This window comes from Cydia amplana, chromosome 12, assembly GCF_948474715.1.
Source record: "Cydia amplana chromosome 12, ilCydAmpl1.1, whole genome shotgun sequence".
Lineage (NCBI taxonomy): Eukaryota > Metazoa > Arthropoda > Insecta > Lepidoptera > Tortricidae > Cydia > Cydia amplana.
In genome coordinates this window covers 8,042,449-8,069,604 of record NC_086080.1, presented here as the reverse complement: position 1 = coordinate 8,069,604, position 27,156 = coordinate 8,042,449, and the positions used below count along the sequence as shown (strand labels likewise).

The window sequence follows — 27,156 nt, the reverse complement described above, 5'->3', positions numbered from 1 at the left end:
ATAATGAGACGTTCACTATAACGTAAACGCTAGCTTCTACTGTAACATACTTAATAACCTTTTCTAAAGTCAGTCACCGTCCATAATATTAGTCAAGTTACTTGGTTTACTTCCACAGATTTTGTGGTGACCGAATTTGGGGTAGTTTACCCTACAAATACTACCGCACATCATTCCAACTTTCGTTCGTTTTGCGCGGGAACCATATGATGTGATGTTAATTTAGTTACCTAGATACCTATGTAACATGCTGTGATGTGAATTGTTGCTTATAAAATAATAATGCAATTATTTGTTTTGTTAATAAAAATAATTATAAATAAACCTAAAACTTTTTATTTCCTCCAATATTTCCTTTCGCTCTATAAGGAGTAGAAAGAATAGAGAGTCAGTCATATAAAAAATTATATTATAATTATTTTATATGTGTAACTCTTTCTACTCCTTATAGAGCGAAAGAGCGATTACTTGTATAGTTTGTCAAAGGACTGTCTCATTTCAATCGTAGACAGAGCGAATCATACTATCTTTGTCTTACACGAGTACTAGCACCCGAAAGAAAAGAATGAGTATAGTTTTTAGGGTTCCGTAGCCAAATGGCAAAAAACGGAACCCTTATAGATTCGTCATGTCTGTCTGTCTGTCCGTCTGTCCGTCTGTCTGTCCGTCCGTATGTCACAGCCACTTTTCTCCGAAACTATAAGAACTATACTGTTGAAACTTGGTAAGTAGATGTATTCTGTGAACCGCATTAAGGTTTTCACACAAAAATAGAAAAAAAACGATAAATTTTTGGGGTTCCCCATACTTGGAACTGAAACTCAAAAATTTTTTTTTCATCAGACCCATACGCGTGGGGTATCTATGGATAGGTCTTTAAAAATGATATTGAGGTTTCTAATATAATTTTTTTCTAAACTGAATAGTTTGCGCGAGAGACACTTCCAAAGTGGTAAAATGTGTGTCCCCCCCCCTGTAACTTCTAAAATAACAGAATGATAAAACTAAAAAAAATATATGATGTACATTACCATGTAAACTTCCACCGAAAATTGGTTTGAACGAGATCTAGTAAGTAGTTTTTTTTTAATACGTCATAAATCGCCTAAATACGGAACCCTTCATGGGCGACTCCGACTCGCACTTGGCCGCTTTTTTGTTCTTATTTACTGACAATTTGGTTATGATTTGGTTAGACCCACTAAAGTCTATTTTTTATTCGGTAGACTAAAATGACATTTCATAGTATGAACATAAAATGTCATTTCATACTATAAAATGTCATTTTAGTCTACCGAATTAAAAAATAGACTTTATATTATTTTCATCACCGGACTCGACACTAGCGTTCGCGGCTTCGCGATGCGATTTGTGCACGAGTGTGGAAGGGGCTTATAAAATTCCTGAACGAAGCACGACGAACAAAGGCATGCGGTGACATTGACAGCTGTCAAATTTATCAAAATCGCGCGAAGTGTCGTAGAATACCCGAAGCGGCGGTGAATGTTCTTCGATTAAAATCATTATTACGCCTTCTTTTGTACTATTCTTGTACTAAGTTCTTTCAAAATTGATCAATGATTGGTGATATCTCTACCAGACTTTAACTTTATTGTGCAACATTGTTGGAGTGATTACAATTGTTCAAAAATGAGTAACCAACTGTCGCAAGGATCCCTTGAGGTATTTATCATAGAATCACGATTTTGCTACTACATTCCTTAAGTTCAATAGTTTAATCATATATTTATTGTTTTTGTAGGTTATTATGAATGGCGGTCACTATGACAAGCCGATAATGCAAGTGCTAGGTAGCAAGAAGATTCAAGGCAGTGGTGCGAACGAGAGGTTCCGGCTGCTGGTGTCGGACGGCAAGCACTCGCACAGCTTCGCCATGCTGGCGACGCAGCTTAACGACAAGCTGATCACTGGGGAACTGTCTGACTATTCCGTTGTGCAGATTGACCGGTTTGTCACGTCTTTGCTGAAGAATACGGGGAAGGGAGAGAAGTAAGTTCATTCCTTGGTTTTACAGTACTGTTTTGGTGCCTAAACTGTTTGTACACAATTTTGTTTATATTACGATCATGTGACCGATTATGACCATAATATAAACAGACTAACCTATTTATACTTTACTTTACAATATTTTGCATGCAGAATTAACTCTATCACCCCTAAGTCCTATGGACATTAGCCCCTTTATTGTATAAAATGCTTCCATTTTACTAAGGGTAAAAGGTACAGATAAAATCCCACATCTACAAAGATGGAGCTGGTGGCATAAAAATTACAATTTACATTTCCTTGTTTGTGTAAATTGTAATTTTTATGCCACCAGCTCCATCTTTGTAGATGTGGGATTTTATCTGTACCTTTTACCCTTAGTAAAATGGAAGCATTTTATACAATAAAGGGGCTAATGTCCATAGGACTTAGGGGTGATAGAGTTAATTCAGCATGCAAAATATTGTAAAGTTTTATCAGAAGAGATAATTGAAGTTACTTTTTGGATGTAAAACCGTGTATGATAACTACTATTCCTCATCCTTTATTTATTTTATCTGATACTTTACAATGCCAGTTTGGTTCCTCAACTTTCGCCGTTTTAATTTCAGGAGGGTCATGATTATCCTAGACTTGACTATACTGACCCCAGGCTCAGAAGTAGGCAAGAAGCTTGGCAACCCTCAGACCTGGACGGAAGACAGCGCAGTATCTGCCCCACAGCCGGCAATGCAGCCTGTGCCTCGACCAGTGCCGGCCCCAGCTCCCATGACGGTGTCTAAGCCAATGGCGGCACCGTCTATGGACTCCAGCATGTTGGCTTCACAGATGACACATCCTATTTCAAGTCTCAGCCCTTATCAGAACAAGTAAATATTACATTCCATGATATTTCAGAGTAAAACTATTGGCATAAATGAGGAGTGTCTTTTCAAAAGGGTTTATTTTTTCTGGGAATCTATTTCTAAATTGGACCTTAATTTTTCTTGAGCAAGGTTCTCTCTAGAAGTACCGCTAAGAAAAAAATAAACCCTTTTGAAAAGACACTCCTCAAATAATATGGCCATGCCTAAGTGAACCTGCATTGATGCTGCTTTGAGCAAAATAAATATGAATGCTAACTAAATCCTAACTTGACATTATTATGTATATTAATATCCTTAAGACAAATATTTCATTACAAATTATCGTCTTTCAACAATATTTTTGCACAATGTAATTTTAGATGGGTGATAAAAGCGCGTGTGATGAGCAAATCCCCGATCCGCACATGGAGCAACGCTAAAGGCGAAGGCAAACTCTTCAGCATGGACCTGTGCGACGAGAGTGGCGAGATTCGCGCCACCGCCTTCCGGAATGAGGTCGATCGGTTCTATGACATGCTGCAGGTAATATCACCATACAAGTAGGTATTATACAAAGTATAAAGATGTAGATGTATACCAGTATGGTCAAGCCAACATTCAGTAGAAAGAGAGGTGACTGGTGAAATATTTTATTATATGTAATAAATTTCTCGCGTTTACAGTTTTCGAAATTGCGGCCTTGTTTTGTTGAAAACGGTGGGCCAGACAGACTATTCCTACTTTCAACAGTAAAATACTTCAACCGAGTTTGTCGATGATCTCATTACGATTATACCACGGCCCTAAATATTTTCTCGTGACACGTCTTTAAGCGTATCAAATGGCGCCGTACGCACGCTGTACGTACGTAAAGCAATACAAAAGTTACAAATGGTGGTCAAAGTCTGGCACTCGCACTTTACTGACGAAACGCTTCATAGATGGCAATACATCGTGACGTCACCATGTAAAAGCCGTTTCGATGTATGGAAAACAAGGAAATTGCGATTTTGTCGGTGAAATATTGCGTTTATGTATATGGTTGCTGTACAATATTTCATAAGTATTTTTTTAAGTTAAAAAAAATGAAGTTTTTTTTTTTCTTTTTCAGTTTAAGGTCTTGTATTTTTTTATATTCGCATTATATTTTTTAAATTTCCAATGTATTGTGATAAATTGCTCCTTTTCTATCTATTTAACTAGATTTACTTATAAAATTCAACATGTGTCAAATACCCTATTGTTTCAGGTTGACAAAGTATACTACATAAGTCGCTGCCAGCTTAAGACTGCCAACAAGCAATTCACGAGCCTGAAGAACGACTATGAGATGACGTTCTCCGCTGACACAGTCGTCTCCGAGTGCATGGAGGACGCGTCTTCAGTGCCAACCATCAAATACGACTTTGTGCCCATCAATGAGATTGGAAACAAGACTACGGATTCCTTACTCGGTAAGTTAAGTAAATAAATAACACATAAATTTATCCATTTTTAGGGTTCCGTAGCCAAATGGCAAAAAACGGAACCCTTATAGATTCGTCATGTCTGTCTGTCTGTCTGTCTGTCTGTCCGTCTGTCCGTCTGTCTGTCCGTCCGTATGTCACAGCCACTTTTCTCCGAAACTATAAGAACTATACTGTTGAAACTTGGTAAGTAGATTCGCATTAAGATTTTCACACAAAAATAGAAAAAAAACAATAATTTTTTGGGGTTCCCCATACTTCGAACTGAAACTCAAAAATTTTTTTTTCATCAAACCCATACGTGTGGGGTATCTATGGATAGGTCTTCAAAAATGATATTGAGGTTTCTAATATCATTTTTTTCTAAACTGAATAGTTTGCGCGAGAGACACTTCCAAAGTGGTAAAATGTGTGTCCCCCCCCCCCTGTAACTTCTAAAATAAGAGAATGATAAAAATAAAAAAAATATATGATGTACATTACCATGTAAACTTCCACCGAAAATTGGTTTGAACGAGATCTAGTAAGTAGTTTTTTTTTATACGTCTTAAATCGCCTAAATACGGAACCCTTCATGGGCGAGTCCGACTCGCACTTGGCCGCTTTTTATACTTTATGTCGGTGCAATAAGGCCTAAAGAACTACAAGATGACGTTCTCTGTCGACACAGTAATCTCCGAATGTATGGAGACCGCGTCAGCCATCAAATACAACTTCGTACCCAGTAATGAGACCGGAAACAAGAATACGGATTACACACTTGGTTGGTAGTAAAACAACACACTTATCTGACCATGGATGGATCTTGTGATATTGGAATAAGGTTTACAAATGGTCCTTTTCATAAACAATTAGTTGTATGAGGTAATAACACTGATGCGAATCCGCAAGTGTGTAAGTGAGGTAGTACTATCTATACGCATCGTACATAGCTCTGCCTCGCTTACACTACGCATATAGCGGTGTCCTGAGGGGATACCGCGAAAACCGAAATACGCAAATTGCGGGGATCTTTCTCTTTTACTCCAATGAAGGCGTAATTAGAGTGACAGAGAAAAATGCCCGCAATTTGCGAATTTCGATTTGTGCGGTAGGGCCCCTGCTCGCGACTGGCTAGAGACTGCCTTAAAGCCTGTATTTTTTTTAGGTTTCGCAACAGTTATTGATGCATGTCATCCATTATAATGTTGCAGATGTGATCGGAGTATGCCGCTCTGCGTCAGATGTGCAGGAACTCACCGCTAGAAGCACGGGCAAGCTTCTCAAGAAAAGAGAAGTCACTCTTGTTGATTCTACCGGTGGCGCAGTGAGTACAACGCTAGCATAAAATAACTTACATAAATATAGAATTACAAAAAACACATTCATTTATGCCATTGATATAGTATAAAGAACTGGATACCCAATCAGCCGCCAAAAATGGCCCCACAAAAGTGATGTCAAAACAGATCATGCATTACTTTTTCGTTTAGTCTTGTTTGAAACGCTCAAATGTGAAGTTGTCAACAATTACGAAATGTGCCGTTAAAATATGTAAAAATAACAATGATAAAGCAAGGAAAAAGGATGGAATGTATTTCTTTCGGTTAGTTCTTTGGATAGCATTACATAATTTATGTAATCTGGTGGTAATTTTATGGTTTTGAATAAATTAATTTGTTAGTACCAAAGAAGGGATGTCAAGGAACAAAATTCTAATGAGTCGATGTGAGGTCAATATTTTTTTTTTATTTTTATATGGAATTCATAAGAAATAATATTATGTTTAAATTGAAGATTTCCAAGAAAACCTATGCGACGTGCTAAGTGGACTGCTATTTAATTATAGCAAGAGATAGGGGTGATGCAGTTTTAAACAAGGCAAAACGGCACTTGTGTGTTCGGCCCATTTCCCTGTTTCCGACATATACACCACCAATAAGGGCTTATATCGACTAACTGTAAATGCTAAACCTGTCGGAACACAGTGACAACCACAGGATTTTTTTTATAAAGTATAGGTAGACTTTATAAAAAAAATCCAATCAGTATCTAAATTTCCCCGTGCACCCGTGCTATGAGTAAATGTAGATCTTAAATACACAGTTATTTAATAAGTAGAATTTATTTCAAGGAAATTAGTATTTAAAGACGTATACTTACGAATTAAAAATTTAATTTGTTTGAATTTGAACCACGAATTAATTTTATTTGAGCTCCCGATTAAATTAAATTTGTTTTATTTATTACTTCAATTGGTTTTCCTGTACAGTAATACATATTAAAGTTTACCAAAGTGACTCCATTCATTCATTAGTCTCGTTTGACGTAAATACGTTACGTTTAGTGCCATCGGACTAAATTTTTTAACAGTGTTGGTACTTATGTTTGCAAATTTGACACTTAATGCTTACGACATTAAGCTCTTTTCTGTACGAAACATTTATCTTGACTCAAAATTTACGTAAGCGTTTTTATCATCAATGCAAATGGTGCGAAACGTCATTGGGATCCACATTTCTTGACGTTTTTGTTCTGCTTTGTGTGTCTATTATTTTATATTAAGTCAGTGATTTATGCTCTAATTTTCGGTGTAATATTTACGTCTTTAAAAAACACAATACAGAAGACACTTGAAATGAGACCTGCCTGATTTGTTGTCTACTTATGGTTTATTTTTTGAGCATATCTTAATTGGTTGATAAATCATATTGAAACCTTGTATTCAAAGAAGGGAGTTCAGCGGACAGGGCCTATTCAATCGCAACGACATCTCATTTCATTTATTTTATGCAAAAACCATGGTTATAATTATAATAGGTGTTATATAAACATCTGCATGAAGCTTTTCGTGTTTAACTTCATTGTATGGTTTTAATGATTGTTGCTACTGTATTTGTAGTTACTAAACGCATAATTTATTTACTGTTTCAGGTGGTGCTTACACTGTGGGGCGGTGAAGCAGAAAGCTTTGATGGCAGCTCAAACCCTGTTGTGTCTGCTAAGGTAAACCATTGTTGTTCATGTTATTTTTCATCACACTTGCTCGTAAAGATTGTTATTCCGTAAAGGCACAATGAAAAACAATAGGTATGATAACACATGTTGAATTTTATAACAAAATCTATGGGAGCTCAGTGACCTTGACGTCACGTTCCCTTATCCTGCAGCCTAAATCACTAATTATGATGATTATAGATGAATTTTTTTTTAGATATTAGTATTACTTGGAGGGACTAGGCTGCCACAGTCAAGTATCCATCTCATGTCCAGCAAGTTCTTCAAGTTCTGATATAAATACCAGCAAGTAAAATTTTAAAATGTCGCAGGGGGCGCGTTTGGCAGAATTCAACGGCAGCAAATCCTTATCCTGCCTGGCGAGTACCATGATCCGGCTCAACCCGGATTTGCCGGAGGCGCATAAGCTGCGCGGCTGGTACGACAACGGCGGCGCTAACATGGAGATTGTCAACATCTCAGCCAGGTACGGAACCTTATCACAACGGCAGCAAATCCTTATCCTGCCTGGCGAGTACCATGATCCGGCTCAACCCGGATTTTCCGGAGGCGCATAAGCTGCGCGGCTGGTACGACAACGGCGGCGCTAACATGGAGATTGTCAACATCTCAGCCAGGTACGGAACCTTATCACAACGGCAGCAAGTCCTTATCCTGCCTGGCGAGTACCACGATCCGGCTGAACCCGGATTTGCCGGAGGCGCATAAGCTGCGCGGCTGGTACGACAACGGCGGCGCTAACATGGAGATCGTCAACATCTCAGCCAGGTATGGAACCTTATCACAACGGCAGCAAGTCCTTATCCTGCCTGGCGAGTACCACGATCCGGCTGAACCCGGATTTGCCGGAGGCGCATAAGCTGCGCGGCTGGTACGACAACGGCGGCGCTAACATGGAGATTGTCAACATCTCAGCCAGGTACGGAACCTTATCACAACGGCAGCAAATCCTTATCCTGCCTGGCGAGTACCATGATCCGGCTCAACCCGGATTTTCCGGAGGCGCATAAGCTGCGCGGCTGGTACGACAACGGCGGCGCTAACATGGAGATTGTCAACATCTCAGCCAGGTACGGAACCTTGTCACAACGGCAGCAAGTCCTTATCCTGCCTGGCGAGTACCATTATCCGGCTCAACCCGGATTTTCCGGAGGCGCATAAGCTGCGAGGCTAGTACGATAACGGCGGCGCTAACATGGACATCGTGAACATCTCCGCCAGGATGTAGTGCGATAATTGTTTTCCATCGTATTTTCTCGGAAACTTTCGTATTTGTCATGCTACTTCAGTCAACCTCAGTACTTTTTCTACCAAGACTAACTGAAATAGCAAGACACGTCCGTACGTTTCTGTGAAAATACGATGGAAAATAATTATGCACATCTGTTTGACATTAGCAGGAAGTGCCACTGTCTTAATGTATAGTTAGGATCCGCAGATGGGTTTCTGGAGAAATCGTCAAATATTTACCACCATTACTTTATTTTTTTATAGTAAAGGGAAGCATCATTTCGTTTAGTGGAACTACTGATGAAGACCATACAATGATAGCATTTTAAACTTTTTCGTGAAATCGGCTCTTCGGCAACCAGGTTTTAACCAGCATCTTCAAAGCTGTGCCTGCAGTTGATATACATTCTTAACACACTTCTATTTGTCGCAGATCCGGCGCTTACGGCGGCGGCAGCGGCGAATGGATCACGTTCTCAGAAGCCGAGGCGAAGCAGCTGGGCTCGGGCGACAAGGGCGATTACTACAGGTATAGTGAGTCGATTTCTAACAGACCCCGAGGCTTATCCTTTGTCTATTGTTAAGTAAAACCGCATGTGCTTCTACCTGCCTAAAAAAATGGTTGGGCCGTTTTTACCGGTTATTGAATTACCACTCTATGGAGATTGCAATAAGGTTCAAAATGAACTAATGGAAAAATATTTTTCTAGGCTGTGTGTGGTCCATTTGACTCGCCGGCACTCAGGTACTACGGCTACTGAGTACCGGCGAGTCGAACGCTACAGAACCAGTCTAAAATGTGTCATCGAGATGCGTAACAAAGGCGCGTTATCGGGGAGCGCACCTACACTGGTTTTTTCAGCGTTGGACTAGCCCGCGCTCAGGTGCCAATTAGAATAAATAAGACCCTTTTTTGCAGGTAAGCAGCACGTGCGGTTTTACTTAACAATAGACAAAGGATCTATCGCCTTCGGGGTCTGTTAGAAATCGACAAACTATACCTATGACTCAAGCGTAATGCCCCTTCTACATTATCGGCGTTGATCGTTGATAGTATCATCGGCAAGATCATCGTGCATCCACATGAATCATGATCGCCTGTACAAGTGTGCAACGCAACCACCCGGCGATTCCCTTTGATGCATGCCCAAAAAACCGACAACTCACGGGTCGCAGGCGATGACAGACGATGAGTGACGGGGACTGCCGAGTGTGCCTACACGATCGTGTCCGCAAGTCATCGTCTATCATCGCCGATAGTGTAGAGGAGCCATTAACCTTTTCGACGCCGTGTCAAACACAATGCTGTCACTCAGACGCCACATCATTGAAGTGTCGAAACTGAAGTTGAACTTTATGTATATGCACGTAGGTCGATGTTCCTCTGTGGTCTGTGACCGATTAATCGGTCTTTGGCGTTGAACCTACGCTGCGGATATATCGGTCATTGGCGTCCAAAAGGTTAAGCGCACTTGCCAACCTAGTTACTACATGAAGTGCATGACATACAGAGCTATCTACTACAGCTTTAATAAGCTGATGATAGATTTGCCAATAACACAGAAGGTTTCACATGTTCTATAGCCTTCTCTTTTTTTTATAGCCTTCTCGGCGTGCTAACGTTCACGTTCACCGACAACGCCGTGTACAAGGCCTGTCCTCAGGAGCAGTGCAACAAGAAGTTGGTGGACCAAGAAAATGGACTGTTCAGATGCGAAAAGTGTAACAGAGAATATCCTAACTACAAGTACCGGCTGCTTTTAGGGGTAAGTTACATTTAGATTATGGGTGTTCAACTATATCTATATTTAGCAGACATAATGTCATCTTGTAACCATCGGAAGTCTACCAACCTAGTCACCTTAAGTTCGGATTAACCCCTCGTATGCTGCCTGTCAAATTTGATCATTGAAAAAGTGACCTTGGCATTTACAACAATATATTAAAATTCCCACGCACGGATCCGTGTCTAAGCATACGAGGGGTTAAGTTGTATGCTAAAGCAAGTATTCCCATGGTTTTTTCATACCAATTGTTTTTAGTGTTCCGTACAAAACTTTGTTCACGGAACACTTATGGGATCACTTCGGTCTTGCAAATCGGTTAAATGTGTTTTTCTCAGAGACCGTTTGACGTAGATAGCTAAAATTTGGAACAGTTATAGTACCACCACTAACATTATTAAGGCCCACTTGCACCATCTCGCTAACCTCGGGTTAAGCGGTTAAACCGTAAACCCAGTGTCAAATTGTACTGGTAACCATGGTAACTCTCTTGTTTAACCGGTTAACCCCAGGTTACTGATTGGTGCAAATGGCCCTAATACGTCTAAACTGCTTATTTCATATGACCTCAACCAATATATGTAAAATTCATGGGAGAAGTCATCTGTGTCCCAGCAAAGTTTTGTAACGATATACAAAACGTTAGAAATTTAAAAATCCAAAGTTCTTAGGAAATTGTACACTTCATAGGCCAACGTATCTGACCCGACCGGCGACCAGCGCATCACGGCCTTCAACGAGGCGGCGGAGGCCATGATAGGCAAGAGCGCCGCGGACGTCGGACGCATGTCCGAGTACGACAAGGCTGGATATACTGCTGTGTTTGAGGACATCAAGTTTAGGACCTTTGTCTTCAAGTTCAGGACCAAGATGGAGACTTATAGCGTAAGTATACATAATAGGTTATATGATAGACAAGAGCGCCGCCGACGTCGGACGCATGTCCGAGTACGACAAGGCTGGATATACTGCTGTGTTTGAGGACATCAAGTTTAGGACGTTCGTCTTCAAGTTCAGGACCAAGATGGAGACTTATAGCGTAAGTATACATAATAGGTTATATGATAGGCAAGAGCGCCGCCGACGTCGGACGCATGTCCGAGTACGACAAGGCTGGATATACTGCTGTGTTTGAGGACATCAAGTTTAGGACCTTCGTCTTCAAGTTCAGGACCAAGATGGAGACTTATAGCGTAAGTATACATAATAGGTTATATGATAGGCAAGAGCGCCGCCGACGTCGGACGCATGTCCGAGTACGACAAGGCTGGATATACGGCTGTTTTTGAGGACATCAAATTTAGGACCTTCGTCTTCAAGTTCAGGACCAAGATGGAGACTTATAGCGTAAGTATACATAATAGGTTATATGATAGGCAAGAGCGCCGCCGACGTCGGACGCATGTCCGAGTACGACAAGGCTGGATATTCTGCTGTGTTTGAGGACATCAAGTTTAGGACCTTCGTCTTCAAGTTCAGGACTAAGATGGAGACTTATAGCGTAAGTATAATAGGGGTCTCTATTGTTTCCCAAATAGTTTTAAGCCATAATGTATTGTTTGCCCGCATTTTCGTTAGGCATAATTCATTTGGTTCAGAAACGCGTCCCTTTTCAGGATTGCCATAAAACAAACCTAACCTAACCTATCTATAGGATAACCTGACGGCAATCCTGAAATGTTAACGGTTCCAGTTTTATACAGTTTACGGTTACAGTTTTTACTAATGATAATATGACAAACAATACATTATGACTTAAAACTTTATGGGAAACAACGGGACCCCGTAATAGGTCATATGATAAGCAGGTGTGGATAACCTTGTTGGGCTTCACAAAGCTTGATATTGGGTTTAAGCCGCGCGCGTCAGTTTAATATGTATACGCAAGTACGTACCTACGTATACCTATAAAGGGTTAACGATGCCCAAGGGACCGTTTAGTACGTCTATCAGTTCGTTTAGTACGTCTCCCGGTTAGCACGAACGATATTACGTCGTCATCGGTCCCTTGGGTGTCGTTATAACCGGATTCTACTTTGAATTGTCTGAGTATCACACGTAGACTAGGAATCCTCTAGACGGAGTTTAGAGCAATTATTTCATGAAACCGATGCTGCCAAAAATACTGGGGTGCGGGGGACGAGGTGAGCGAGTCCCGTGCCGTGATTGGTCCGTTCAAAGACACGGACGTCACACAAAGACACTTTGACTCGAAAATGGAGTAAAACTACCGTATATTTGTGGCAGAGGGGGTAGCGCTACTATGCTCAGTCTGGAGGATGTCTTGTCTGTGAGTGTGGTCTCACAACAGTTTTGTTGTTAAGAGCCAACAGGAGTGGTCATTTCTCCATACAAACGTACTCGACTGTTTCCTCCGTGGGTTTTGAAGCTAGAGCAATGATTTTTTCAACACAGATTAATATTGTCAATATCTGTGTCGGACCGTTTTGCTTTTTTTAATATTTTTGTTTTTTAAGGCGCTAGAGCCCTTCAAAAATGGCCAAAATGGCCTAATTGACTATGCCGCAATGAGAGGCGTGCTATTCAAAACTGACATCAATAGTCAAAAAAGCAAAACGGTCCGACACAGATAATGTCATAATCATTTAGATTTCCAAATTTGGTTACGATTGGTTAAGTTTTGGAGGAGGAAACAGTCGAGTACGAAACTTCGATTTTTGATATTTTTACGCAGGATTTTTCGCCTTGTCCTTATCGCACTAGTTTTAGGAGCCGCTTCCGTTAGCGAGACGGGTATATTTACCTAAAATATTTAAATCTTAGCTCCTGTTGGCTCTTAAATCATACTTGACCAATTAACATGACCTCCACAGGACGAAGCCCGCCTCAAGACCACGGTGATGAACGCCGCGCCCGTGGACTATAAGGACGCCAACGCCAGACTCATCAAAAGCATTAAGGCCGTTACGGGCGTCGAAGTTTAGGGCTCCTAGTTTAACCTAGTTTTTAAACTAATTTTAAAGGTATTATAATTACTTTTTGATCGACATGACCTTGGCTAACATAAGTTCTGTATGGTATGTATTTTAACTTTATTTTTTTGATACAATGTAAAATATAGATTCAAAAAAATATGTAAGTATATACTATTAAATTTGGATGTTATTCTAAAAGATGTACGATTCTTAGTTCTTGAGAAAATGTTCATAAATATATTTTGTACCATGTTTATACAGGATGTCCCAAGAACCTAGAGACCTAGAGGGCTATCTGAATCACCCCCATGTATGTTCCGCGATTTTTCGTATTTTCGGAGTTATGATTTTTTAGCCCTCTAGGTCCTCTACCTCCCAGCTTCAGTATATCACTACTTCTTGGGACACCCTGTATATGTATGGATGAAGGACTCATTTTGTGTTGTATGCCAAATGTATGTTGAACGGAAAGTATAAACTCTTGCAAATCCTCAATGATACGCCTTTAACAAGACTAAAAATCCTACTTATCAAGTTTGAAATACAAACATTGAAATTAAAAATGTCATTAGGTCCCAAATTCATAATGTTACTGATTCGTTTTGTTTTAATGTGTGTAAAGCTTTGGTTTCCTCCGATAGCGGTGCCGTCATATAGCGGCCGTCTCCATACTAAATAATACGGCTAAATATGGGTGTCGTAGTATTTGTATGGAGACGGCCGCTATATGACGGCACCGCTATCGGAGGAAACCAAAGCATAACACGAAAGACTGTGGTATTAAATAATGTTACAACTGTTACAAGTATTTTTAAACCAATGCTGGCATTGTTATTGTAATAAAATTATGCGATTCCAATCTTACAATTCCACTAAGTGTACCTAATTAAACTATTTTGATAATCAATTTTGTTTCATTTCTTTATGTGCAGTTAAACCTCTAAACAGTTTTAGTTTATTGAAAAATACGCTACAGCCAAAGCATTTTTAGGGTTCCGTAGGCAAATGGCAAAAAACGGAACCGTTATAGATTCGTCATGTCTGTCTGTCTGTCTGTCTGTCCGTCCGTATGTCACAGCCACTTTTCTCCGAAACTATAAGAACTATACTGTTGAAACTTGGTAAGTAGATGTATTCTGTGAACCGCATTAAGATTTTCACACAAAAATAGAAAAAAAACAATAAATTTTTGGGGTTCCCCATACTTCGAACTGAAACTCAAAAAATTTCTTTTCATCAAACCCATACGTGTGGGGTATCTATGGATAGGTCTTCAAAAATGATATTGAGGTTTCTAATATCATTTTTTTCTAAACTGAATAGTTTGCGCGAGAGACACTTCCAAAGTGGTAAAATGTGTGTCCCCCCCCCTGTAACTTCTAAAATAAGAGAATGATAAAACTAAAAAAAATATATGATGTACATTACCATGTAAACTTCCACCGAAAATTGGTTTGAACGAGATCTAGTAAGTAGTTTTTTTTTATACGTCTTAAATCGCCTAAATACGGAACCCTTCATGGGCGAGTCCGACTCGCACTTGGCCGCTTTTTTTATTTGTGTGCGGTCTAGGGCATATCATTATTAGCTGAACTGTAAGTAGGTAAAATAAAACATTTCATTCTTCACTAGGTACTTTATTCAATCTCATTGATATGACTTGTAATTTGGCTAAGAAAATGGACATTGTAATATGATCATACATGGGCAACTTCGTAGAGTAGGTACAATATATTATGTACCGAAAACACGTCAAGAAATCTGTAAAAGAACAACAAAATACTAGTTCATCTTATTATTGACTTTCCCTCCACCTGTATCACTTTCTATAATTCAGTACCTACCTACATTTTTGCGTGTTCTTTTACAAAGTTATTTGAATTGAAATGAGTCTACATTGTTGTACAGGTCGATTCACAAGATCTGGCATATATGGAATGAATGAGTGAATGAAAATATCGATGTGTGACTAACCAATAAAATGGTGGCTCTGACTGTACACCGATAAAGATGTCACTCATACAATGAAAGTTTCGTTCATTCCATTCGTGCCAGCAACGGTATCATGGTCGTATTTTTATCACCTATCGTGCCATGCGTCACTTTCGCACTTACATATTTGTTAGAACGTGACAGGCATGGTGACAAATGATAAAGAGCCGACCATCTTAGCCTTACTGTACTCATAAGCCAGGAATTCACTTGGGGACAATGGCAAATAGGGAAACATCGCCAGAAGTAAGTAGAATGTTTGTAAGATATCACCTGTGCGACTTGCCTCGGAACGTTTTGTTTGTCTCCTTGTGAATAATTGTCTTTAGCACTGGATAAAACAAGTTAAATTACATATTAGAGATTACAAAGACTTAGGTAATATGTACCAAGATTTGCGTACGAGTATCATAAAGTTAACATACTTAGATATCCATTTTTTCCGCATTTTGAGTTGCAGTTACCAGCTTTTGACTCATGTGCCTGCCAAGTTTCATATGCACACTTTTAGGTTTTGAAACAAACCACTGTAATGGTATAATGAATAAACTTTTTAAAGAACAGGCAAAATGAAACCCTGTGGCAATATATAAAATTCATTGATGCGTCAAAATGTTTTGTCTTCATTTGTTACATATTATTTGTATGTATCTGCATTGTGCGAATATGTATAGCCAGGCAAGCATGGGCAGTTGAAGAGAACTGCTCTAACAAATTGCCCAAGTACAAGTTACGAAAATAACTGGTTAGTTACTTGACGTTAAAAGGGATTAGGGATACCATATTATGTAAAATGTACACTTACAGTAAATACAATAATTTATCACACTAATATAATTAAAATGACTCGGGAAAGAAAAATAATTTAAGTTAAATGGCAGTGTGGATATAAAACATTTCGATAGTATCGAGTGAGTGTTAGAACAGACCTTATTTAATCTAAGTTAAAAAATATGATTAAATTTAATTGGCCTTATACAAAATAGAAGATCATCCTACAAAACTACTTAAATAAAATTGTAAATTGACAAGTTTTCAGCGGGCCATCTGTTACGTCACGTGTTCCGTTAAGGCCTCAAGAAAAGCTACCAAATTATCACAAAATAAATGTTATTTTATGGAATTAAAGCCACAACCAAGGACTACAAATCAGTGTAGAGGGCGACACGGTCGCCTGTAACTAGTAAATTCATCGTCAGACCGAACGATAGCACTGAGTAAATGCTCTAACAATGCTCTTACAATATCTTAATCTTAAACAACTAGATTACACTTATACGTGACCGTTATACTAATTACAACACTTTAATAAGATGTATTTGATAATTATTTCGTTAAACATTCCTTTTATATAAACGTTAATAAAAAAATATTATGATTTTTAAAATAATACTCAATTCCAAAAAAGTTTTAGTTAATATTGCAATTTCAGATCAAAAGTAATCGAATGAGATTCTAAATTTTATAAGGTCGAAACTGATTCGAGAGGAAAAAATAGTTTTCGGGACAATTATTAAATTGTATAAACATTAATAAAATAGATTTTACACAACAGCGAGTATATCGTACTAAAAGGTAACTATAATCAAAACATACATTTAATTCCTTTAGATATCTCAGTAGTATCATGGCCGGTCACCGGATCCCGTCCAGGGAAGTTAACAGCCACGCACGCTGTATATTACGTCCGTTAAAAATACACTAACATATACGAATGTCAGAAGAACCGAGGCTCGCTACTTTACGGCGTAGCTCGCCGTCATCGTCACTAGTGAACGTCACTACACTATCGTGCACTAGCACTAGGTTTGTCCGTGTCCGTCCACACGCGCAGGTGTCGCGTACTCGTGGCGCTCGTGTCGTGCTCGCGCCAGTCGTCGGTCGCCTGTCGGCGCCTGCCCTGTCGCCGCCCCGCGCACGCCAGCGATGAGACATACTCGAGCGCGCGTCTAACTAAACCTAACTCAACGTCTACCAACGTAGGGCGAATAAATTAAAGCCAATAAATAAGGGAACGCTCTTTGGAACGGATTACGTTCTAGGTACGGCGTCCGCCCGGCGCGCTGGCGCGGGACTTAGTAACGAAACTTACAACTAAAAAACTTACGAGTAAAGTATGGCTAAAATAAAACGCGTTATTAACACGTAGCGAATCACAAAGTAAAAAAAGTTGATAAATTTGATCGTTTGTCAAAAATGTTATATGTAACATAGCTTACATCTTAGCTTGAGATTTATCAAAAAATATACTTTAAAAACAAATAAACACAAATGATTAAAAAATAAGTATAATATAGCACTCACACTGACTATGGTCCAAAACAGCCTAAGCTAACATTTGAGGTTTTTTTGTAATATCATTATTTCAATAATTGAGATTCAATACAGATCCTAATCTTAAATATAATTTAGTATCAGCGCAAGTACTACAAAATGAGCCTAAGAAAACATGACGCGAGTCATCGAGGGCTATCAATGCTAAGTAGACCTTGTCACCACACTGTAGGGTCTACATCTGCATGACAGATTTATTTAGGTAAACACTTCCGTACCGATTAAATACATATATTGTAGCACATCAACTCATAATTTCTTAAAATGTCATTATCAAAGAACTTTACATAAATTAGACCAATAAGAGATTCCAACACGTATTTCGCAACAGACGTTTTAATCACCAAATATTATGATTTTAATGTGCTCAATATGTTTAACACCTTTTCCGTATAGATAAAAATAGATTGCGTAAATTACGTCTGCACAGTTTTTATTTAGAAAATCATATACATATATTGCGTTTCTTACGCAATAAATCTTTTCTCTATAAATACAGAATTGACAATGCGATATAACAATTGAAGAAACTGCACGACATATTCAAAATAAAATTGAGAACATTATTGTGATTAAGTATATAAATATTATAAGTATTTATAACGTCTCTTTTAATAAATTCATTTTATGCAAATGAGGAATAGATAGACTGAGGGCGGGATAATTTAGGTTTACTGGTTTCTACTGTTTAAAATACATATATTAATTGCTCTACTGTAGGTAGTAAAGTGGTAAGTGGTCAGTACCAAAGTGGCACTGGTAGTAAAACTCCAGTAAGTCTCCAGTATTTTAAAAATGCTACAAATTTTTAATAAAATTGAGTCTCGAAACTGGAAGAAGTGTGAACTTAACAAATCTTTTTTTTTATTTATGGAAGATGTTCAATTTCGGAGGACATGCTGTCAAAACTCACATTTCCCATTAACCTTTCGTGTTCTACCGTAAAATTATGGCTATTCAAAACATGAACTTAATGTTGACGTGCTTATGTTGAATGTACGGATGCACTCATCAGTGCTAAAGCATATCAAAAGTTAAACAAAACTTGCCAAATAAAGCGAAAATCTTTGTAACAGGTTACTGTCAATAAATGTTTGTGACACATACAGTATAACTTTTACTCATTTGCTTTTCTATCAAGTACTTCTCGAAACCTCGATGTGTTTGTGTTTTTTCATTGAGGAATTCCTATGGTTACCTTCAGACCGCATCATCAGATCAGCTCCATGTTAGCATATTATTGCATTGTCATCGGAAATACAGAAGTACTCTAAATTTCAATCGTGTCTGACACCGGAAAGAGGTTCAAGTTGACGCACACATAAATGGGCTTTTTCTAAAATAAATATCGAAAACCCGATTCTTTCAAATCTGGACGTTCTTGGGCTCATTCTACTCAGAATCGACAGCACTCTCCATCCTACCATTAAAAAAAGATGTCCCAAAATGTCCATTCCATTACGTCACGTTTTTAGTATGAGAAAAATTTTCACTTGTATGTAACGTGACGTAGTGGAATATACAATTTTCATACAAAATTTTGGGACATATTTTTTTAATGGTAGGTTGGAGAGTGCTGTCGATTCTGAGTATAATGAGCCCAAGAACGTCCAGATGTGAAAGAATCGGGTTTTCGATATTTATTTTAGAAAAAGCCCAAATACGGAGCGAAGCTAAATAAAAGTGTGTAAAAATAGAATATGTCGTGTCTCGTTATGTTACAATCGCACAGTCAGGTGTGTGTGTGTGTGTCGGTACGCAACGTTACCTCGGTCTCACACCCAGCGGGCGTGCGCGTCGGTGCTAGCGAGGCGGTGCTCACGGCACCAGGTCGGGCAGGCGCGGGCGGCCCTAGGGGCGCCCCGTGCGCTCCGTGTGGACCACCTGCGCCGGGGAAAACGGGTTAATTGTTGCTTAAATCACTAGGGGGACAACATCTCAGGAATCGATCAAATCTGATAGAAGACCCTGAGAAAGAGGGGGCCCCATGATCTAGCCGATTGAATTTTTAATCAATAGCAAAGAGAATACATAGTATAGAGGGGTCCTGTCATAGTAAATTTTGTAGTCACAGTAAATTTACTGCCATCCACAGACAAGACATCCTCTAGACTGAGCATAGTAACGCTACCCCCTCTGCCACTTATACGGTAGTTTTACTCCATCTTCGAGTCGATCCCGGCACGGGATTCGCTCACCTCGTCCCCCCGCACCCCCGTATTTTTGGCAGCATCGGTTTCATGAAATAATTGCTCTAAACTCAGTCTAGAGGATTCCTAGTCTATGCTGCCATCTATCGACACATGATTAAAACTCAAAATGAAAATGTATAAAACGATCAAAAATTTTATATATATGAATAAATTATTTTATTATTTTTATATCATTTCGATCCATGTTCTTTCACTGATACCTATGTGTTAAAATTGTTAAATATGAAAAGATGTCGTCATCGCCATCTAGCCAAGCATAGGCCAAAGGTGTGTGCGTCTCTCCGAGATCTATCCGAGATTGACTTTTTCTTGATTTCAGAGTCACGTTTTTTCCTTAGACTGTATTCATCTTATATGTACGGAGTTACATGTCTTTGTGAATAGTGTTATAAATGTGGTTGAATCTCTTTTGTCTTGAAATCGAACGAAACAAAAGAAATGCAACTCTGCTGCAATTTGATAATGGCTTAAATTACATTGGAGTAATTATTTATTAGATACCTAAACCGACGCTTTAGACCCAGCCCAAGACTTAAGGCTAATATTGCACCAACAAATACTTTTGGTTCCTTTGTAGTAGAGCTCCGCACTCGCCTTTTCACACCAGCCCTGCCGGTCGGTGCGAAAGGCAATTCTACAGTCCAAGTAGGGTTTGCAATCCGGATCCGAAATGTATGAAATTATCCGGATCTGGATCCGGATCCGCGGATATTCCCATACATTACGGATCCGTCGTGCAAACCCTAAGTCCAAGTCATAAAGCTCATATTGCATCGACACGTACTTTTCGTTCCTTGTAGTAGAGCTCCTCGCTCTCCTTGTCGCACAGCAGGAGAACGACGGCGCCGAACAGGAAAATGGCGGCGCCCCAGCCGACGCCATAGGCCCAGCCGAACTCCCAAACCGATCGGTTTCCTGCAAGTTACCAAAATGTCAGTCTAAGTCTAAGGCCTGAATGGACGCTCGAAGCGGAGCGTTCGACGGGGCGTGCAGCGTGGCGTCGGGCTCACAAGTGATTTGAGCAGCGTGCACTAAGGCCGCTACTATACGTTTGCATGTTTAACATGCACGCCGCACGTCCCGCCCCGCTGCACGCCCAATTCGAGCGTCCACTCAGGCCTTACACATATACGGAAGAAAAAGTGACCAAGGCCTCCAGTGCCCAGGGCTGGAATCGAACCAGTGTCCTCTACATTCGCGACAGATGCCTAAAACCACTCGGGTCACGGCGGCACGGGTCGATTTTTCTCAAGTATATGCAATTCCTTAAGTGCTTCCGGCGCATTCTGGTATATCCATGTCGTAGAAAAACGTTTCATAGAATGTTTCCGAAAATATACATTTCGTAGAAAACGTTTATTCCTAGAAAAATAAATGATTTTTTGTGTTGGAAATATTATTGGATTATGGTACAATATATTGGTTTTACAGCAGTTAAACTGATTTGAATTTGATAAATGTTACTGGTATTTTCGACAATTGTTAGGTACTATTATCGAACATACTGTTGTCAGTTATTTTATTGGCCAATTAGTTTAATTATGGGTGGATCAATTGACTATTTCCAGTCATTATTCTGTAGAAAACTAGCAGTTTGTTAGAAGAAATGTAATGCTTCGTAGTTGACCCATTATCGAAAGGGTTTATAACTGTCACAAACAATTTTTGGCTAATTAAAAAAGCAGGTTTTTAATAGTGGCCCAAGGGAACATAACCATGGCAACGAGTGACAAGAAAAAGTTGATTGACTTATTATAATATCTCACCTAAATTCAGTTCTGCGGCGAAGCACACCGGGTAGATGACTAGCGCTATTAAGATGCACATCACTGCAAAGAAATAAAAATATTAAGTACAAAGTTATTACAGAGATAAAAACTTCCAACTTCTAAAGTCTGTGCGGAAAGAGAAGAGTCGTGGAATGAATGGGGCCCAATACATTCCACGACTCTTCTGTTTCCGCACAGACTCTATCACCAACTACGTAGCAACTACTTCGGTTGAAGTGTCGTTAAAATTGAAAGTAGGATAGTCTGGGGAATTCTGGTGGCGAAGTTAGGTCACCTTCTTAAGTATTAAGTACGAGATTATTAAATTTTGAAAAGTTTTACATAATAGAGCAGTTAGTGACTGAAAATGCCCTGTTATGTAGGATGGTATTGTTATGGGGATTCAATTCGGAAACGTTCAAATATTTTTTAGAAGATGTTCGCAATTTTCTGACGTCTATACATCAAGCCGCTTTACTTACTACTTTGTGCCCTATTATTTGTAAGAAACCGACGTCAGTATGTCACATTTTCCAACGGACATTAAAACAAACAAAGTACCTAACAAAAAGCAGACAGTAGTAATTTACATAGTTAATCGGGTATACAATATGAATGTAAATCATACCCAAAAATACAAGTCAATAGAGTAATTGGACGTAATTATGAGTTGAGGGGCAGTTAATTCTAGATGTACTTGTTTTAATTGCTTGCGACCTTAAAACAAAATGTTTAATGTTTCCCGATTTAGATCACCCACGTAGGCGGTACAATTTCATCAGATTGATATTCCATGAATTATTAAAATGATTGTTTCAGCTGATAGCTACTGCCTACTTACTCGTTTTGCTTCTAAACCAATAGGTCAAACAGTTCTATTTTTATATTATCGACAAGTATATTTTTGTGACATTATGTAGCCAAGTTCCACCTTGATTGTAAAATAAATTATAAATGTGATGATAATAATACCTATTCGCAACGCATATGTCAGATCTTTAGAAGGCATTTGTGTCAGTAACGATTTTTGGCTGAATGATGAAGCGTCCGTCGCCTGCATCGTCGCGCACAGTCCCGCCGAGGAGACCTTTGTGAGTTGTGACTTTTGCCTTAGGGCTCATTTAGACTATGTGAGAACTCGCATGCGAGTTTCATTACATTGCGGGTTTTGATCGGTTGGTTGAATTGGACGCAACCAACAGCCCGCAATGTAACTAAAATCGTATACGAGTACGCGCGCCGTCTAAATCAGCCCTTATAGATGAAATGTAAAGCGCGGGTACATACGTGCGAGCGACATGGCGAGCACCGCGAACCGGTAGTAGCGGAACTTGGTGCGGTGGTCGGCGGCGCGCAGCCCCAGCCCCGTGAGCAGCGCGCCGCACACGTCCGCCGCCAGCGTCGCCACGCACAGCCCCGCCGACGCCCTGCGAATACAATTTACACGCTTAATACCTCTTCAATCACAGTTCTTACGAGTATAATGTCTTTTTAGAACGACAAATGAAGTCAAGACGGCCCTCGAGGTTCAATATAAAACAATCATCCGTCAGCTTACTAGTAGTTAGGTAGTTAGGCAGTGGTTCCTAACCTGGGGGTAATTACCCATGTGGGGGTAAAACTGGTATTTTACGGGGGTAAATAAGCTAACCTAATATAACAATACAACAAACGTACACGTTTTATATTTTATTACCATTGGGAGGAGGGGTAAAATCAGGTTCTCTAGTTAGACATAGGGGTGACCGGACGGAAAAGGTTAGGAACCACTGAGGTAGAGTCTGCTCGTGCGCTCTTAGGTACTTATACTCGCTGCAAATCAGCACTCCTCCGAGATAATTTATAATTATATGTGGTATCAGCACATCGTTGTTGCTTCAAGAAAAAGTTGTTATTTACTGAGACTGACATTTGAGGTACCCATACTCAGCACAATACACTGGCACTTTGAACTTTCGCGTTACTGCGAATTGAGATTATGTCAATCGACTGTCAGTCAGTCTGCTGCCCCGGGGTTAGATTCAATTCGGAGCAGGGTGGAGCGTGTCCGTTCTGTTTGTGTTTGATAATACAATTACATATATATTGGAAGATATTACATACGTTCGCCTTTGTTGTATATAATTAACTGTGTGTGTGTGTGTGTGTGTGTGTGTGTGTGTGTGTGTGTGTGTGTGTGTAATTGCGTTTACCGTGTTTTTATTTTCTATGTACAAGAAAGCATACGTACCTACACATACTATTACTTATTCTGTGGTGTCAGTCTGGCCCCAGCGTGAGGCGTCTGATTATAAGTCGTGCATCTGCGTGTGAACTGTATGCACCGATTACGATCGATCCTCGACCTCGAGGTTAACTCGTTCGATGACACGAGAGCCTTATTAATTTTAGTAATAAGCAGACGTCTGCAAGCTATATTACAAAATTTATAATAAAAGTGAAAATATTTAAAAAAGCATACAGATTGAACTAGCTTCCGTACCTAGCTCAGTTGGACTGATATTCCCCGAGGTCGCAAGTTCGAATCTTATCCAAAGCCGTATTTTCATTTCTTTTTTCAAAAAAACCTGGCCCCGGCCTGACACCACCTCTATTTAAAGATCACGTGAGATGGTATTGGGGTTGATTAAATATACCAGTCTAAATTGTTGGATCATAAGGAGAGAACCTAGATGTAATTACTGTCCTATGAAAGGGGTCTGAGCTACTTTGGGGTGTCTGTAGAGAAAATGCGCATGGCGATTTATATACTTGAATTTATTATCGCAAATTTGTTGGGTATTGTGCGTTCCTATGAAAAATTCCACAAGGCATTAGTTTCCTAGAAGTCAATTATTCGTGCTTCGATATAAACTCAATAAGTAATCTTTGCACTGTGGTAATACAAATATGAAGTGCAACCTATGCCTTTTATTGCTCGAACCATTACCAGAATTTGATGAAGTCTTTATACAATAACAATAACCAACGCACATACCCCCCTGGGAAACATCTTGGTGATCTCCTACTCGTAAAAGCTAGGCGAATTTATGGAACATTTCGAAGGTCCAAAAAACAGGTTGGTCCCTACGAACCTACGAACCAGTTGAAAACAAAACCTAGACAGAGTAGTGTAAAACTTTCCATTAAATAAAATTTTAGCAAGCGTAAAACCGGAATGCAATTATCTGTGATAGAACCTAACAACTATTTCATTGCTATCTTCGGCAAATGCAATAAAATGATCGAACACAGAGTCCGTTTGAGCCATGAGAAGAATTCTTGAAGAAAGTAATGCCAATGCTATAATGTAGCTTTAAATAATGTTTTTGTAATGTCATATTAGCTAAATAATTGATTGCACTTCAATGTACGATGTACGAATAGGCTATTTAAGTGAATGCTTCTCACATAGTTTTAAGGCATGGAAGAGACCACTAAGTACATAGGTACTGGAAAACGTAGTTGTATTAATTCGGCTTGGAGAATGTGAGTGGCCGTTGGACGGCAACAAATCAACCGCTGTAGAGCTCTTGAAACAGCCAACCACAATATACTGCACTATGTTAGTGAACGTGGACCTTTGCTGAAGTTAAACTCCATTTTATGTAGGTACCTATACACAAGATAAGTGTGACCATTAGAATGGAGCATGGTAGACGGTGGCATTTGTTCAACTGTTTACCTTTAGCTACCATCAGTGTCGCCAGTAGGTATACATTACAAATATTATCAATTTTCTTTTAATGAAATGTCACTAAAATTATGCTATCATCATTTGCTACGATAGTAACAGAAGAGTTTGCAACACAGCTGTTATCCAATAGAGAATTACATAGTTAACTTTGTTATACAATGAAACTTTAGCGAACCGACAGTTGGTGCCCCGATCATATTATAATAGTTATTGAATGGATGGACAAACTTTTGACAAAACTAATCTCGATAGATTTAAGATTTCCCCTGAGGGCTTCCCATCTGGCACCCTCGCCAAGGCCGTTCAATTTAATTTTCGAAGTACGGCGCCCCTCCGTACCGTTTATGGGGTTACACGCTTATACGCCTTGAACCCACAAAGGTCGTGTATGCGCACGTATCCTTAAAATGAAAACACTGAATATGAAAGGCGCCACGGGGGTCTCGTCGACTGCGTAGTAATTACTATTCTGTTACGCTTGAATTTATTTCCCTAAAGTGCGTCAAAGTATTATCAAATAATTATGAACCAAACCAGTATCGCCGTAAGCTGAAGCTTAATGAGAAATGCACTCACTTAATATAAGAGGTAGGCCTGGCAGCGTAGCAGCCGGGCTGCGCCGTGATGTCGAAGGGCAGCGGCGTGGGAGCCTCGGGGTCTATGCAGTGCATGAAGAGCCCCTGCCGCCAGCCCGCCGCCATCAGCCAGTCCGCCGACGCCAGCCCCAGCACCATCAGGATCACCACCAGCAGGCCGCATATCAAGGCGATCACCTGCAAACAGAGAATACGCTACATTACTAATTTTCATTTATGGTATCAATCGATCGGGTTTGTTTTTAGGATCACATGTCTATATGATACCCATTGCATTAAAGCAACACAAAAGTCAGAAATTATAGTCAAAGTCCGACAGTCGCACTTCACTCGCGAAACGCCCCTCACAAAAGGATAAGTGAACGTGACGTCAAGGCCACTGAGATCCCATCTTGTAGTATGGACAGAACAAGAAAATTGCGTTTTTGCCCGTGAAATATTGCGTTTATGTATATATGTAGTTGCTATACAATATATTTTTGGATAAAATTAAGGAATCGAATGATACCCTTACTTTTATCGTTTTTGGAAGTAAAAAAAAACTTAAATATTGAAACTTTCAGGTCCTGTATTTTTGTAAAATTTCCGTATTTTATTCTAATATCCACATTATTGTGATAAATTGCTCATTTGCTACAGGGATGTTGCGAATATCCGCATCCGCATCCGCAACCGCGGAACTTCCGCATTATTTTCAACATCCGCATCCGCATCCGCATAAAATCGATGCGGATTTAATGCGGATGCGGATGTGGAACAGGTCGGCACAGGAACGTCTTAGCATCGGCGTAAGCGCTAGACTGCTAGTTATTTAGTCATTAACCAAAAAAACCTAATTAAAAATGAGCAGTCAAGCGTGAGTGGGACTTAATGTACGGAACCCTTGGAACGCGAGTCCGACTCGCACTTGGCCGTTTTTTTAAATAAAAATTACTAAAATGTAATATTTGACGTTTTTTATGGTACTATCTTGACATCCGCATCCGCATCCGCGGATGTGAGCCTTTAAAAATCCGCATCCGCATCCGCATTCGCGGATGTCAAAAAATCGGCATCCGCAACATCCCTGATTTGCTATCTATTTTTCTCGATTTTGTTATAAAATTCAACATGTGTCATCATCCCTATTAAACTCAATTTTGTGGGAACAATGTTAACAGATGACGACGATTCAGGCGCTATTAGGCAGTATGCTAAAATTCTTACTTAATTCATAAACCTCTAGAATGATTTAGGAGGAGCTGTTAGAGAGGTACAATATGTCCCTATCTTTGTAAGACTTATCAGCTGATAGATAGGACTGCGCAGCCG

At 39.6% G+C, this 27,156-nt stretch overlaps 2 protein-coding genes across 3 annotated transcripts in view; one reads left to right on the top strand and one right to left on the bottom strand.

The window, feature by feature from the left end:
* The first annotated feature begins 1,458 nt into the window (after nt 1-1,458).
* Nucleotides 1,459-13,305, top strand: LOC134652913 (replication protein A 70 kDa DNA-binding subunit). Its single transcript, XM_063508148.1, has 12 exons — nt 1,459-1,683; nt 1,763-2,010; nt 2,619-2,876; nt 3,233-3,395; nt 4,102-4,306; nt 5,512-5,624; nt 7,232-7,303; nt 7,627-7,781; nt 8,979-9,074; nt 10,149-10,311; nt 11,020-11,214; nt 13,164-13,305. Exons 1-12 carry the CDS (start codon nt 1,651-1,653, stop codon nt 13,272-13,274), a joined length of 1,812 nt encoding a protein of 603 aa, XP_063364218.1. The 5' UTR covers nt 1,459-1,650; the 3' UTR covers nt 13,275-13,305.
* A 6,000-nt stretch (nt 13,306-19,305) lies between these two features.
* The window catches only part of LOC134652593 (transmembrane protein 47), a 30,899-nt gene continuing 23,048 nt past the window's right edge, over nt 19,306-27,156 (bottom strand). For both annotated transcript variants that reach the window (XM_063507754.1, XM_063507752.1), the window contains exons 2-6: nt 25,826-26,022; nt 22,861-23,000; nt 21,571-21,633; nt 20,589-20,719; nt 19,306-19,475 (exon numbers count right to left, since the gene is read on the bottom strand). In XM_063507754.1, coding sequence (XP_063363824.1) covers nt 19,443-19,475; nt 20,589-20,719; nt 21,571-21,633; nt 22,861-23,000; nt 25,826-26,022 — 564 coding nt within the window. In that variant the 3' untranslated portion in view covers nt 19,306-19,442. The remainder of the gene's footprint in view (nt 19,476-20,588; nt 20,720-21,570; nt 21,634-22,860; nt 23,001-25,825; nt 26,023-27,156) is intronic.